Below are 17,113 nucleotides of genomic sequence, written 5' to 3' on the forward strand. Positions count from 1 at the left end.
AGCATTTTTCACAGAACTAGAACAAAAAAGCTTTAAATTTGTACGGAAACACAAAAGACTCTGAATAGCCAAAGCAATCCTGAGAAAGAAAAACAGAGCTGGAGGAATCAGGCTCCCTGACTTCAGACTACTACAAAGCTACAGTAATCAAAACAGTATGGTACTGGCATAAAAACAGAAATATAGATCAGTGGGACAGGATAGAAAGCCCAGAAATAAACCCACACAGCTGTGGTCAACTAATCTATGACAAAGGAGGAAAGAATATACAATGGAGAAAAGACAATCTCTTCAATAAATGGTGCTGGGAAAACTGGACAGCTACATGTAAAAGAATGAAATTAAAACACTCCCTAACACCATACACAAAAATAAACTCAAGATGGATTAAAGACCTAAATGTAAGACCGGATATTATAAAACCCTTAGAGGAAAACGTAGGCAGAACACTCTTTGACATAAGCTGCAACAATATCTTTTTGGATCCACCTCCTAGAGTAATGAAAATAAAAACAAAAATAAACAATTGGGACCTAATTAAACTTCAAAGCTTCTGCACAGCAAAGAAAGCCATAATAAAAATGAAAAGACAACCCATAGGATGGGAGAAAATATTTGCAAACGAAGCAACCGACCAAGGATTAATCTCTAAAATTTACAAACAGCTCATTCAGCTCAATATCAAAAAAAAAAAAAACCAACCAAAAAGTGGGCAGAAGATCTAAATAGACATTTCTCTAAAGAAAGACATACAGATGGCCAAAAAGCACATGAAAAGATGCTCAACATGGCTAATCATTAGAGAAATGCAAATCAAAACTACAATGAGGAATCACCTCACACCAGTCAGAATGGCCATCATCAAAAAGTCTACAAACAATAAATGCTGGAGAGGGTGTGGAGAAAAGGGAACCCCTCCTACACTTTTGGTGGGAATGTAAACTGGTACAACCACTCTGGAGGTTCCTTAAAAAACTAAGAACAGAACTACCATATGACCCAGCAATCCCAGTCCTGGGCATATATCTGGAGAAAACCATGGTTTGAAAGGATACGTGCACCCCAGTGTTCATTGCAGCGCTGTTTACAGTAGCTAAGACGTAGAAGCGACCTAAGTGTACATCAACAGAGGAATGGATATAGAAGACGTAGTACATATATACAATAGAATATTAGCCTTAAAAAAATGAATGAAATAATGCCATTTGCAACAAAATGGATGGACCTAGAGATTATCATACTAAATGAAGTCAGAGAAAGACAAATATCATATGTTGTAACTTATATGTGGAATCCAAAAAAATGATACAAATGAACTTATTTACAAAACAGAACAGACTCAGAGATTTCAAAAACTTATGTTTACCGAAGGGGAGAGGCGGGGGGAGGGATAAATTAGGAGTTTGAAATTAACATAGACACATTACTATATATAAAATAGATAACCAACAAGGACCTGCTGTATAGCACAGAGAACTCTACTCAATATTCTGTAATAACCTATATGGGAAAAGAATCTGAAAAAGAATAGATATAGGTATACGTATGAGTGAATCACTTCGCGGTACACCTGAAACTAACAACATTGTAAATCAACTATACTCCAATATAAAATTAAAATTAAGTTAAAAGAAATAGCATTGCTAAAAAAGACTTATCTGTGCTATAACCAGTTTATGTAGTTAGAGCATCTTGGTTTTAAAGGAATAAAAAAATTAACTGAACAGTTGGAGTTTCCTGAGTATATGTGGGAACTCTTGACTTTAACAACTTGTAGGACTTTGTGTGCTTTGAAATCACATTTATGATATTTGATATGATTGGGAAACCTAGTGTTATAAGCCTGGAATCAGTGAATCTTTGAAAAGGGATTAAAAAGCTACTAACTCTTACTGTAAATCATAGACTTCTTAGATAGGTTTTGGGAATGTGCTTAGAAAAACACACTATAATACTAGCAAGATAAGTGATATACAGAGTCCATTTTTCTGCCACTAACTGCAGGTCTGGTCATCCTGTCATTCTAACTGTAGCTGCTGTAGTGTACAAGTCACCATTCAGCATTCTCCTTTTCTCCTAGATGGAGAGTTTGGTCAAAAGTTACTGTGAGGCTCAGAGAACTGACTTCCTTTCTGTATCTTTTAAACCTATGGAACTTTGGTATATCATATATATTTGCTGTAGCATATGTACCTTCATACTTTTGCAATACCTTAGGTTCTAAAATATACTGTTTGTTTCTTTTATAGGACAATGAAGGTCAAACAGCTCTACATTATGGTAAGATGCTTTTAAATTATTACTAATTATATTTGACTTCTATTTGTTTATCTCAATTTTGTCCAGCCCAACATAGTGCTTAGAAAAATGCCTAGCCACTAGCAGAAATACAATAACTAAAAAAAAAAAAAAGAAAAAAAACAGATTAATAACCTGTAAAGTTGGAGATATGTTAAAATTCTTATGGACACATTCACAGTAAATTGAGCATTTCTATACAATCAATAGAAATGGAGGCTCCTCCAGTCTCCTTTTGAAAATTTATTATTTCATTCTTGCTACTGTCAGTGACAAGTAAGATGCTAATCACTGTCACTTAGGGGCTAGAATCTCTCCTATAAGAAATGCTTTCTTGATGTAGTTGAAGTGAAGAAAAATAGATTTTATTTTTTAACTTATTTCCCCCATTAGCTGATTAGCGTGGTTAACTAATCTTCACTTAAGTAATCTGTAAAACAGAGGATAATCTGTAATGGAAATAATATGGCTCTCAAAGAGCTACTGGGTAATTTCAGTGAGGTAAAAGATATTGAAGTATTTTGTAAACTGTAAAGTACCAGAAAAAGTGTTGTTACTTTTAATCTATTTGGGTGTGAATATGGTTGAATAAAAGACAGCCATCGATATTTAAACCAGAATATATCAAGAACATCTCCCAGTCAGTAAGGAAGAAAATCAGGGCTTCCCTGGTGGCGCAGTGGTTAAGAACCTGCCTGCCAACACAGGGGACACGGGTTTGAGCCCTGGTCCGGCAAGATCCCACATGCTGCAGAGCAACTAAGCCCGTGTGCCACAACTACTGAGCCTGCGCTCTAGAGCCCACAAGCCACAGCTACTGAGCCCGTGCACCACAACTACTGAAGCCCGCGCCTAGAGCCCATGCTCCACAACAAGAGAAGCTACTGCAATGAGAAGCCCACTCACCACAACGAAGAGTAGCCCCCACTCACCACGACTAGAGAAAGCCCGTGTGCAGCAATGAAGACACAACACAGCCAAAAATAAATAAATTAAATAAATTTATTTTTAAAAAAAAAGACAATCAAATGGAAAAAATAGACTCCAAAAAACAGATAGTCAGCTCATAAATGGGAAGAGCCAAATAACCGATAAACAAGATGCTCACCTTCACCAGTAACTTTCAAGAACTATGAACAGTCTGATATTGTACTCTGCTTGCAGACCAACAAATTAGCTTGGTACAGTCTTATGGATGCGGGCAAAAGACACACAACTCATGGATCAGAGACAAAAGACTATTATTCACAGCACAGCAAGCAGCATGAGCTTTGTGTTTGTGTTATTTCCCCTTGAGTCCCACTGGAGCTATGAAGAAAAGCCCAGGTAGGTCCTGCACACATAGTGTGTCATAGCTTAGAAATCCTAAGCTTAGGGAACTCTAGTCTTTTATAATAAGCTGCCAGAAGACCTGCTCAACCTTTGCTCCGGAGAACACATATGTTTACTGTACTGGACAATAAACAAACCTGCCTTCCACTCTGGAAATAAACAGTACCTCTGTTGTTGAAGGCTGTTCACTATATAAACATTTTTGGAAAGACAGTCCAGAATAAAAGCTGTCATTACCTCTGCTCACAAGGGGTGCAGAAACATGAGAGTCCCATGGAGAATTGTCTCCCAACGATAATCAGGGAATGCAGGTTAACACATTTAGATATAACTTCACACAGATTGGCAACATGTAAACATTTACAAAGATTAGCATTAGGATGTAGAGGAACAAGAACTCTCGTACATTGCTGTGTGAGTGTCAACTGTTGCAATCACTTTGGAGATGAATTTGACAAAGTCTAGTGAAGTTGAAGGTACACATACCATACAATCCAGCAATTTCACTTCTAGTATATTCCCTAGAAATACTCCCCAAAATGTATATAATGAGACATAATTAAGAACATGTATTGTAGCATTACTTGTAATAGCCAAAAACTTGTTTAATTAGCCTTTATATCCTCTGTATTCTGTACTTAAAATAGTTATTTTAAATTGCATATATATACACACATATATGCATACATGTATATTCTGTGTTACCAAATGCCTTTGAAAGGTATGCCATTAAAAATGCGCATATCCAGGACTCCCCTGGTGGTGCGGTGCTTAAGAATCCGCTTGCCATTGCAGGCGACATGGGTTCAATCCCTGGTCTGGGAAGATCCCACATGCCACGGAGCAGCTAAGCCCGTGCTACACAACTACTGAGCCTGTGCCCTAGAGCCCATGAGCCACAGCTACTGAGCCCACGTGCTGCAACTACTGAAACCGGCACGCCTAGAGCCTGTGCTCCACAACAAGAGAAGCCACCACAATGAAAAGCCCGTGCACCGCGACAAAGAGTAGCCCCCACTCGTCGCAACTAGAGAAAGCCCGTGTGCAGCAACAAAGACCCAAGGCAGCCAAAAAAAAAAAAAAAAAAAAAAGTGCATATCTATCACAGTATACAGGTAATCACGAGGCTCCTTTCTATGAACAGCCCTCCGAAGTAATTATTGTTTTCCCCAGTTTATAAATGAGGAAATCAAAACTCAAAGAAGTTAATAAACTTACCTAAGGGAGCCAGAGATTCAAACCCATATATCTAGATTTACCAGGAAAGGAGAGAAAAACAAATGCCTTCCCCTGCCTCCTTCCACAGCACTCACATCTCTCACTCTGCAAAGGTGTTTATAGAATTCTGTCAGATAGCTCCTCTGACATCACCAAATGCTGGCTACTCTTAACTCGAATTTTCGACCCAGGAAAAAACGTTTCTCAGCTACCTCCCTAGCTGTTTGAACTTGACATTAGTCAAACAACCACAGATAATCTGAAAGGGAAAAAAGGAAACTCTTCAACAGTGGTTGTGAGGCCCTCAGCCTAAAATTCAGAGCTGCGCCTTCTTCCTGATGCCTAGCTTCAAGAAGCCAGACAAACTTTTTAATTCAATATACGTGCATAAGGTCCAGAGTTCACTGCTCGGCTTAGAAAGACAACTCCACCAATGCAACCAGGTGCTGTGCTAAATCAGTTCTTATTTTCATCCCCTCATTCCTTCTTTCATTCACTCATTAGACATTTTTTAGTGCCTTCTCTGTGGCATGTTTTGTGTTTTCCTTTCATTTCTCCATCCAGAAACTGTAGAAACAGTTAAACCAGACTAAACATGCCCTTGAGAATGTAGATGAGTCACTCTGTCATCCTTAGTTAACCGTTAGGGGTGAATGCCTTTACAGATGTGGGAATGTGTCCATTTAAGTTTGATATGTGTAAACTTCATTTCTGTATAGCAGCAGGGTTGGGATTTTTTTTTTTTTTCCCTTTGGCTGCACCGTGCGGCATGTGGGATCTTAGTTCCCTGACCAGGGATCAAACCCACGCCCCCTGCATCAGAAGCACAAAGTCTTAGCCACTGGACCGCCAGGAAAGTCCCTCAAAGGTCTTTCTGACTGGCTTCTAAATAAGCTGTATATTCTTTATGTACTGATATGGAAAAGTCTCTAAGATATATTGTTAAGTGAAAGGAATAAGGTGCAGAACAGTGCATATGCTGTGCTGCCATGAATATATCTGTACACATTTGCTAGTAAGTGGAACGATACACAAAAAGTGAATGTTGGTTGCCTAAGGGAAGAAGTGTGGCGCTAGAATACAAGCACAGGATAAAAGTGTTTTCCTATAAACCCTTTAATGACTTCTGTATTTGGAACTGTATGCATGTATCTATTTGAAGATTCAGTTTAAATTATTTCAAATTTAAATTATTTTAAATCTAAATATCATAGGCTCTATTAGTACTATAAATACAACTTAATTATATTTCATTCATTCAACAAATATTTAATGAGCACCTACTACTTGCTGGATAAAATATACCAAACATCCTTTTCAAGGTAACAGATGTCCCCAGACATTGGGTGTCCTTCACCTCCCAGCCAATAAACAAGGACCCGATAACCATAATGCTAGTGTGTGAGTTAACACTGTCTAATCTGGGGAAACTGTGGGCTTGGGTTTCAATGCCAGCAAACCCTGGAAATGTTGCTTCTTGAGTAATGGGAAGTTGGAACTGAGACCTGCATCCAGAGTAAGCCAGCACTTTCAAAGGACTGCATCCTCGGTAGGAAAAAAAAGTTAAATTAGATTAGATTAGAAAAAGGTGACCCACTAGTTGTAAGGAAAGAAAACAAGCTTATCTGCCACAGACCAGAATCTGGGTGGAAGAAAAGCCCCACCTCATGCAAGTTTGGGGTTTAAATTTATACTCTGTTTCAGAAATTCTCAAGTTGAGAAATTAACATAAGTGTACTAGGCTGGTTACCCCTAAAGGAACTGGCAGAAGCAAATGCTAAACTTCTCTTGAGAGACACATCCCCAACCAATGCAGCACAAAATTCCTACACAAAGAAGTTCTGCTGAAAATGAGCTCACAATCCAGAATTACAGATTACACCTGAGTGAATGTCAGCAGACATAGTAAACCACAGGATTAGACTTTAAGGAATTTAAGTAAAACTATTGGATAGAAATTATCAGAAAAAGATTGTATAAAATCAAGGAATCAAGAACACAGGAACAAGACACTCCAAAAAAGAACAAGCAGATTTGAAAGAGAATCAAATAGAACTTCAATAAGAGAAAAAATATAGAAATCTTACAATATGAATAGGTTAAAGTGCAGAATTGGCACAAAAAAAATTATGGTGAACTGAAAGGTAGTTCTAAAAGGCAGTACAGAAAGATAATGCAATGGAATTGTAAAAGAGACACTGAGTGTAAAATGATGAATCTCATGAACGTACTGTTTTGTATCTGGCATCCTGAACTCAGTATGTACTATATGCTTCCATTTATATGAAGATCAAAAACAGGAAAAACTCATCTCCAGCATTAGCAGACAGGATAATGGTCACCTTGGGGAACTGGGTAGGTGGCATTTGGAAGGGATTAACAGGGCAGGGGTGCTTCTGAGATTCTAATGATGAGCTGATTCTTGATCTGTGTGCTAGTTACATGGATAAATTTATCTTAAGAAAGTTTATGTTTATTGTTTTGGTATTATTCTGTATGTATTTTATACTCTAATAAAGTTTAGACACATACAAAAAAAAAATCCAGACCTAGGCAGATATAAGATGGTGGTGTTACTGTTTTCATATATAAAATCTCCTAACCTTTCCAACAGATGTCTGAGCTAGGCCTTGTTTTCCTACATTTGCAGATGAAAAACTGAAGTCCAGATAGGTGAAATGACCTTGACAGGGTAACACAAGCTGTAGGTGGCAGAGCCAAGACACTTGTCCAGATCTTCTGATTCCACTTCCACTCGTCTTTTCATAACTCTGTAAATAATTACAGTCCTAGTATCCTTTTAAAGCACACATTATTTTGTGGAAGATAGTCTTTTATAGAAATAAATGAAAGTCTTTTATCGTTGGTCACCTTGGTCAGTGGGTCAGGCTATTTTTCAAAACTGTACTTGTGAGTAAACACATATATATGTGTCCATTTGTGCACCTGCATATTCCTATTTCTGTTCACTGAGAGTTTAGACAATCATAAAAATTATCCCTGATTCAGGAATCCTGCCCAAAATTGATCTAGTAAAATGATTTCTATTTCTATCTATCTCTCAGATTATATTATTCATTGTAGAAAGAACAAAACAAATACCATATATGTTATAATCAAGATAATTAAACATTCCAGTAATATCATTAGTTAGAGGTTTTGGCATTACAAATATATAAAACTAAAATATTCTGACAACTCAGGAATGTTTTGTGAAATTAATACTTTAATGATCACTTTAGGTGTGATTAATTTTTAATTTAGATTTTCTTACTAGGTCACTAGACTTTTGCCCGATTTTAAGGTTGTCAAAACAGAGCTTGGCATATAACAATAATAATAATTGCCATTTATTAAGCACCTACTATATGCCAGGGAATCTGCTGGGCATATTTTATCCATTTGGTCATTTAATGTTATTTAATCTTTTTATTTAATAGGCACTCAATAGCTATTTGTTGATTTTATTTTATTTTAGGACCCTTAATCTATTCTTGGAACTTTCATAACACTATAAATATAGTTAAATCCAGTGATTGCAGACAATGTTGGGGATGTCTTGGGGGCTTAGCTATTATTTTTTATGAATTACAGTTTGGCTTGACAGCTGTCCTTGTGTTGACAGCTCTTCTGATTATAGCAGTTGTCAAACTCCATTCTTAAGCAGGTTGTAAATCCTGCCTTCTTCCGATTAAAACTGGGTCAGAGCCAATGGCAGGTTAACTAGAGGCCAGTGTTCTACTACTGTATGTCCTTACTAGTTCGCTCTACATGCGCTTTGCGTAGCAGCATACTAAAACCTTCATTCGCCTCTGTTTTCCTTTGGTGTTTCTGAATCTTCAGATATTGGTCCTCCCGTTATTTTGTGACTTAAACATGGTCCCTGCTGAAGAGTATATTAGTGTAAGTGTGGGCTTCCTTGTAAATGGCCTGTTAGCCCTCCCCTCCTCCCCCTCCACTGGGAATACTAACATCATTGCATCTGTGTCTCCCAGGGGAAATCAGGGCTTTTCCTTGCACGTGCAGTCATGTGATTTCAGAGTGGGCAGGCTTTGTATCCTTGTGAGCCCTTGGTCTTCCACGTAAAGCACCATCTGTTCTGTTCCTTGCACGCTGTTACAGGGCAGTGGGAGGAGGCATTAGAGTGAAAATAAATAAAATAAAAAAAGAAAGAAATTCATCATCAAAACCCTGAGGATTAATGGAGTCAGAAGGCTCACTGCTCTGAATGAAAATTCATCTTCACCTGTGCCAGTGTCAGGGCTGCATCTATGGCACTTGACAAATAGAGGTTCCCAGGGTACCGTAAATTCAGCAACTGTTCTAATCCCTATAGGCTTGCTCAGGCTTTTCTGAGATGGGCTTATGACTGTTTTTGTATTTCCCAGCACATTGTGGGCACCAGTATCCCCTCATTAATTTGGTAAAATGTTAGCACCCTTTCCTTCTCATCCCGCTGTCATCTTCTTTGTCTTTGTCCATTTTGAGGGGGAGGGCAGCTCATACATTTCTGAAAGAGGACTCTGCCTTGTGAACTGTGCTTCACTGACGATGCCAAAGGCAGAGAAATCAATTAACTAATGAATTTTGAGCAAATACTAATCCCTAATACTGTGTTAGATGAGGAGGAGAATATAGAAAAGCATATAATCAAGTAGCTCACCATCTAATTGGGAGCACAGAGCATATATTTTCAAAAACTGTCTGTTGGGCACCTATACCTGCCATAGGCTCTATGCTAAACATAAACATAATTGATGCCTATCAACAGTGACTCTCCAAGAGGTACTACAAATGCCCTCCTCATACTGGGGTAAGATTCACCTGTGTGCTTTCCCCTTGTCCTTTAAATCAGTCTTTCTCTTCCCGTCTTTTTTTTTCTACTACAACTTCCTGATTGCTTTTGCTCTCATATCAGTCTGTCTTTGCATAAACCCAGGCATTTGTTAATAAAACTCCTTTCTTTGTGGGTACCATATCCCTTACTCTGAGGTACTATTTTGCAACCCTTAAATTCCAAATTTAAATCTCACTTTATAGTTACAGTTGAGCTAAAATTTCATTTACATTGGTTAGGTTAGGGAATTGTTATACAGCCCAGTTAAGCCTTTTCTCAGCTGGTTGGCAGTAGTCCTCTGCATGTGAAACTTAAAAATTTAAGCTCCATCCCTGGGTTAGTACTCATAGACTATACCATATCTCACTACTGGAAAAGTCACATCATCATACAGATTTGTATGAAATTAATGCCCCTTTGTCTGAGATGGCCAGCTTAGTGTCTTCAGCCATAATACACAGCTACTTAGCCTGATCTTCATGCTTAGCAGTCTCAAGTGTTGGGTTAGATTTGAGCTAAAGTGTGATCTGACAGACCATGGTAGTTGTTACCGTGTATCACAGATTTATACACTGGGAAATTCATTCCTCTGATACTGCTTTAAAAGTTCCAATTTTATGGTACAGCCACTATAGAGAACAGTATGGAGGTTCCTTAAAAAACTACAAATAGAACTACCATATGACCCAGCAATCCCACTACTGGGCATATACCCTGATAAAACCATAATTCAAAAAGAGTCATGGGGGCTTCCCTGGTGGCACAGTGGTTGAGAGTCCGCCTGCCGATGCAGGGGACATGGGTTTGTGCCCCCGGTCCAGGAAGATCCCACATGCCGCGGAGCGGCTAGGCCCGTGAGCCATGGCTGCTGAACCTGCACATCTGGAGCCTATGCTCCGCAAGGGGAGAGGCCACAACAGTGAGAGGCCCGCGTACCGCAAAAAAAAAAAAAAAAAAAAGAGTCATGTACCAAAATGTTCATTGCAGCTCTATTTACAATAGCCAGAAGATGGAACCAACCTAAGTGTCCATCATCAGATGAATGGATAAAGAAGATGTGGCACATATATACAATGGAATATTACTCAGCCATAAAAAGAAACGAAATTGAGTTATTTGTAGTCAGGTGTATGGACCTAGAGTCTGTCATACAGAGTGAAGTAAGTCAGAAAGAGAAAGACAAATACCATATGCTAACACATATATATGGAATCTAAGAAAAAATAAAAATGTCATGAAGAACCTAGGGGTAAGACAGGAATAAAGACACAGTCCTACTAGAGAATGGACTTGAGGATATGGGGAGGGGGAAGGGTAAGCTGTGACAAAGTGAGAGAGTGGCACGGACATATATACACTACCAAACATAAAATAGCTAGCTAGTGGGAAGCAGCCGCATGGCACAGGGAGATCAACTCGGTGCTTTGTGACCACCTAGAGGGGTGGGATAGGGAGGGTGGGAGGGAGGGAGATGCAAGAGGGAAGAGATATGGGAACATATGTGTATGTATAACTGATTCACTTTGTTGTAGAGCAGAAACTAACACACCACTGTGAAGCAATTATACTCCAATAAAGATGTTAAAAAAAAAAGTTCCAATTTTAAAACCTAACCAAGTGTTTCTCATAACAAGTTGAGACTGACAGCTGTGGCAAAAATGTTAAATGATTATTCCTTAAAATATAAATGTCATGTAGCTAGTTTTAACAGGATAAATATCCTCTATTCACAGCTACTTGATATTGGCAATGTGTCTTTAACTTTGTTATGTTTTCTAAGAGACTGTCTTCCATTGGAATCTAACTTGAGACTGTCTTCCACTGGAATCTAACTTGGTGTACAGTGATTCATGGTAAAACCTTTCAAAAATGTAAAATAAAAATGTTCATTATTTGGGGAGATGATTTTAAACTCTCAAAGGGATGTTATAATCCTAAACAGTCTATTGGTAAATATATCCTGTCTCTGCCTTCCTTCCTATCTAAGGCATACCCCAAAACATGATCTCAGTCCATTAACACCTGTCCCAGGATTAGAATAGGCAAATTTGCCTTTCTGTACCTTTTTCTCCTACTCTCTATTCACTTATTCAAATATTAATTTAACATTTATAATTCTAGTAGCCTTCTAAGAAATCCCACTAAAGGCAGAGAGATAGGGTTGCCAGATGGTCTGATTTTAGCTCAGAAAAATTTCTGCCTTCCACCACTGTTCCCTTAGAACCACCTCTGAGTCTGTGCTATTATAAATTAGAGTTTGGTACCTAAGTCTGTCAGGCTGGATAATATAAAGAATCACCAAAGCTGTCACAAATTTGTAACTTATCACAACCTGGTTTTGGCTCTTGGCTCTATGCCCACTTCACAGCATATAGCCAGGGAGCCCTGAGCTGAAAGCACCCACCAGGGGAGAGAAGACAGGCGAGGGAGCCATAGAAAGAAGCTCTTTTATCTATACATGAGTACCAACAAAGTGCAAAAGAAGAAACGTCACTACTAAATCATTTAAGACGAAACTCCCGGAGAGTTCTGCTTCCACTTAAGACAGAGAAAACTGCAACAGAACATTGCTCCCACACTAACAAGAAGAAAATGCTAGATAGTCTACAAAATCGTAACTTTTCTTAAACCCATCAGATAGTAGAAGTTGCGTGTCAGCAAAGTAAACCGAATTCCAAAGAATGACAAGCCCCTATAAGATACACCAACGGTTTCACCTTTGATAGAGCACCCAAGGAATAGGCAGCCACCATAAAAGCAGATAAGAAGAAAACAGCTAAAATTAACAAATTCTTAAGGTGACATTTTAGAATAACTGGGAGCCTCAGACCCAAAAAGATTTTTCACATGTACTTTTTTTCATTAACTGGGTGCTGTAAGACAAATTGAGAACAGAGAGATCCCTCCTCAGTGGCACACAGGCATGAAATCCTGCCACTTCCCTAGACCCTTATTTCATACAAAGAAAAATCCTTAAGCCACTGGGGGAAAAGCAGAAAGCTCTTCTATTCTCTCTTCCTGTTCCTGGGCCTAGGCAGATATCCACTGCCTTTGGAGGAGGAGTGAAAGCAAACCCTGTCTGCCACTGTGGCAGGACAGGGAGCCCCTGGGCTCCAGATCCTGTGCTGACACAAAGCAGAGATCTCTTGCCCCTGGGGGCTGGACAGGGAGTTCCCACTCAAGACATGTTTTCTTTCACACAAGGCAGAATTTGGCTGACATTTGTGGGGGCAGGGAGAATGCAAGAACACTGAGAAATTGCCACCTCTGAGGGCCTAAGACTGAGACTAGACTAAAAGGACAAAGAACTCTATCTCACTCTCACCATGAGCCTCACTCTGAGTAATAAGCAGTAGCAGTCTTATCGATGGATGAGGAGAAAAAGTACAGAGATTCCCTCTGTGGTAGATGTGCAGAGACAACTGAAAGCTGAGGGTGGAGTGAGAATTCTAAAAAAAAAAACACCCTCAGGCACCCGGGCCTCACACTAAGCGTAAGGTAGCAGCAGCCCACAGCTGGAGGAATTTAAGTGTGTGATGCACTGAGGTTATACGTAGTAACAACAAAACCAAACCCGGTTCAACGGCTGACTAGATTGACTCAACACCCATACTGATGGCATGACAGAAGAAAAGGCATGACCATTTCTGGGTGTAAATAGTATTATTTACTTCAGCCTCCTCTGTCCTCCTACACACAATGTTCTGCATTCAAGAAAGCACGGAAAAAACAGCCCTTTTCAAGCAATAAATGAGTAATTGATAGAGCAACTAGATAAAAGTTCAGCAAGGATTTGAAAGACTTGAACCATACTATCAAGCAACTTGACCTAATTGACATTTATAGAACATTACACCTAATATACACAATATACATTGTTTCAAGTACACATGGAACATTTACCAAGACAGACCATATTCTAGGCCATAAAACTAACCTTAACAAGCATAAAAGAAATCATACAAAGTTTGCTCTGTGACCACCACTGAATTAAATTAGAAATTAATAACAGACACGTACCTGGAAAATTCCTAATTGTATGAAACTTCAACACACTTCTAAATAACTCATAGGTCAAAGAAGAAATTCCAAGAGAAATAAAATATTTTGAATTGAATGAAATGAAAACATGCCACCAAAAGTTGTGAGATGCAGCTAGAACAGTGCTTAGAGGAAAATTGGATCTTTTATTAAAAAAGAAAGGTCTCAAATCAACGATCTAAGATTCTACCTTAAAAATTTTTTGAAAAAGAAAAGCAAAGTAAGCTCAAGATAAGCATTGTAATAAAAATAAAGGTCAGAGCAGAAATCATTGAAATAGAAAACCAAAAATCAATGAAACCATTGAAAACCTTTAAAAAGGTCAATAAAACTGATAGACCTCTAGCCAGATCAATTTAGAAGAGGAAAAACAAATTAATTTCAGAAATGGAATCATCAACACAGACCCTACAGGTATTATGAAGCAAATAAGGGAACATTATTAACAGCTTTTTACCAATAAATTAGATAACTTAGAGTAAATGGACACACTTCCTAAAGACACAAACTAACAACATTCTCTCAAAAAGAAATAGAGAACCTAGATAGCCATATATCTATTGAAGAGACTGAGAATTGTTACTGAAAACTTTCCCACAGCAAAATCTCCAGGCCCTGATTGCTTCACTGTGAATTCTACTAAATATTTAAGGAAGAAATAATACTGGTTCTACACACAAACTCTTCCAGAAAATAAGAGGAGGGAACACTGCCAAACTAATTCTGTGAGACTAACATTACCCTAATACCAAAACCAGAAGAAGACCCTAGAGGAAAAGAAAACTACAGGCTGATATGTCTCATGAATATAGATGCAAAAAATCTTTAATAAAATGTTAGCAAATTGAACATAGCAATATACAAAAAGGGTAATTATAACCAAATGTGTTTATCCCAGGAATCTAAGGTTGGTTCAGCAGCTGAAAATCATTGTATTTCACCATATCAGACAAATCAAAACCAAAAATAAAACATATGATCATCTCCATATATGTAGAAAAAGCCATTGAAAAATTCAACCTCCTTCATGATTTGGAAAAAACAACAAAAAACAAAAACAGAACAACAACAAAAAGAAACAGAGCAAAATAGGAATAGAGGGAACTTCTTCAGCCTGAAGAAATCAATAGCTAACATCATCCTTAATGGTAAAGTGCTGAATGCTTTCCTTCTGACTGGGAACAAGGCAGAGCTGTCCACTCTCTCCACTTTGATTCAACATTGTATTGGAAGTTCTAGCTAGTGCATTAAGGCAATGGAAGGGTCCCAGCACCCTTTACTGCCTTCCTGGAGAGACTTACTCCATGATATTTATATCCAGTATTTACGTTGGTCTGTTTCTGGGCTCTCTATTCTATTCCATTGATCTGTTTTTCTATTCTTTTGCCAATACCATACTGTCTTAATTATTATAGCATTATCATAAGTCTTGAAGTCAGACAGTGTCTGTCTTCCAGCTTTGTTCTTCTCCTTCAATATTGTGTTGGCTCTTCTGGATCTTTTGCCTCTCCATATAAACTGTACAGTTTGTTGTTATCCACAGCCTGACTTGCTGGGATTTTGGTTGGAAAGAACTGACATCTTGACAGTACTGAATCTTCCTATCCACGAATGTGGAATATCTCTCCATTTATTTAGTTTGTTGATTTTGTTCTGAGCTTTATAGTTTTTCTCATATAGATCTTGGTAAATATCATGTTAGGTTTATACCTCAGTATTTCATTTTGGGGGTGCTAATGTAAATGGTATTATGTTTTTAATTTCAAATTCCACTTGTCCATTGCTGGAAAGCAATTGACTTTTGTACATTAACATTATATTCTGCAACGTTGCTATAATTGCTTATTTGTTCCAGGAGGTTTTTTTGTCAGTTCTTTTGGATTTTCCACATGGATTATCATGTCATCTGCAAACAAAGACAGTTTTATTTCTTCTTCCCTAATCTGTATATCTTTTATTTCCTTTTCATGTCTTATTGCATTACCTAAGGACTTCCAGTACAGTGTTCAAAAGGAGTGGTGAGAACAGATATCCTTGCCTTATACCGGATCTTAGTGTGAAAGCTTTGAGTTTCTCACCAGTAAGTATGATTTTAGCTATAGGCTTTTTGTAGATGTTCTTTATCACATTGAGGAAGTTCCCGAGGAGTGACGTCAGCAACATAGTGGAGTGAAAATCTACCTTTGTCTCTCCCTTTCAATCTGCAACCAGTAAAACATTCATAACTCAACAAAGGTGGCTCTGCCCAACACACCAGGATGCTAGAGAATTCCACACATATGTACATCTAAAGGTCAGTGGACTGGAACACATATAGGAGGCAGAACCAAGGAAACAGCGGAGGTGGTACCTGTAGTCCTGGCCTTCCCACCACAGCAGCTGAGCCCACAGCCCCAGAGAACCCAGTAGCAGCCGGGGAGGCAGTGCACACGACTCCAGCTACACAACACCTGCGGCCACAGGCAACTGGGCAACAGCAGTAGTGGGGCCTGGGACCCCACCCCTCCAGCCACTGATGTGCTCACCCCTCCAGCCACCTGCCCCCTCCCCCCGAATCTGCAGCGGCAGAGCGCACTAACTTTATAATACCAGACACGGAAGAGGTGCCCTCACAACTCCTGCTTTCCCCCCTTCCCTTACTCTCCCCCTGCAGTGGCAGAGCCTGTGACTCAGGGGATCCCAGACACAAGGGAGAGCCCACCATCTTGGTACACCAGGTGGTGATGCCAACAACACTGGCAGAAGCAAGGCACCAGTGACCCCAGAGATGCAAGAACTGATAATGTGGGCAGGGGGCCACATGTTATGGGCAGTACAGGGTAGAAAGTGCTAACTCTCAAATGTAACAAGAGGCAGCTCAGGTAAGAGAAACCAAAAACTTATGCTATAGTGCCACCTACTGGAAAACAGAAAGCCTCTGATTTCTGACCTGTTGCTACTTCAGATGTGCTGGCAGAGGAACAACTCATCAAGCACCATGAAGAACTAGAGTAACACTACCACAGAAAGAAAATGATAGTTCTCCAGAAACCAAACTTAAAGTCATGGAATATTGCGATCTAACTGATAGAGAATTCAAAATAGTGAACATGAAGAAACTCAGCAAACAACAAGAAAATTCAGAAAGGCAGTTCAGTGAGCTCAGGAATAAAATGAATGAACAGAACTAATACTTTGCCAAAGAGATTTAAACTCTAAAAAAAGAACCAAACAAGTTTTGGAGCTGAAGAACTCAATAAATGAGATAAAGAATGCATTAGAAAGCATTGAAAGGGGACTTCCCTGGTGATCCAGTGGTTGAGAGTCCGCCTTCCAATGCAGGGGATGCGGCTTCAATCCCTGGTCCGGGAACTAAGATCCCACATGCCGCGGGTCATCTAAGCCCAC

General features: G+C 39.0%; 1 protein-coding gene across 2 annotated transcripts in view; it reads left to right on the forward strand.

The window, feature by feature from the left end:
• Window positions 1-17,113, forward strand: part of ACBD6 (acyl-CoA binding domain containing 6) — a 223,456-nt gene that overhangs the window by 193,336 nt on the left and 13,007 nt on the right. For both annotated transcript variants that reach the window (XM_029229804.1, XM_029229803.1), the window contains one exon: window positions 2,250-2,280. In XM_029229804.1, coding sequence (XP_029085637.1) covers window positions 2,250-2,280 — 31 coding nt within the window. The remainder of the gene's footprint in view (window positions 1-2,249; window positions 2,281-17,113) is intronic.

This window comes from Monodon monoceros, unplaced genomic scaffold (genome assembly GCF_005190385.1).
Source record: "Monodon monoceros isolate NGI ecotype Baffin Bay Population unplaced genomic scaffold, NGI_Narwhal_1 Super_Scaffold_18, whole genome shotgun sequence".
Taxonomy (NCBI): Eukaryota; Metazoa; Chordata; class Mammalia; order Artiodactyla; family Monodontidae; genus Monodon; species Monodon monoceros.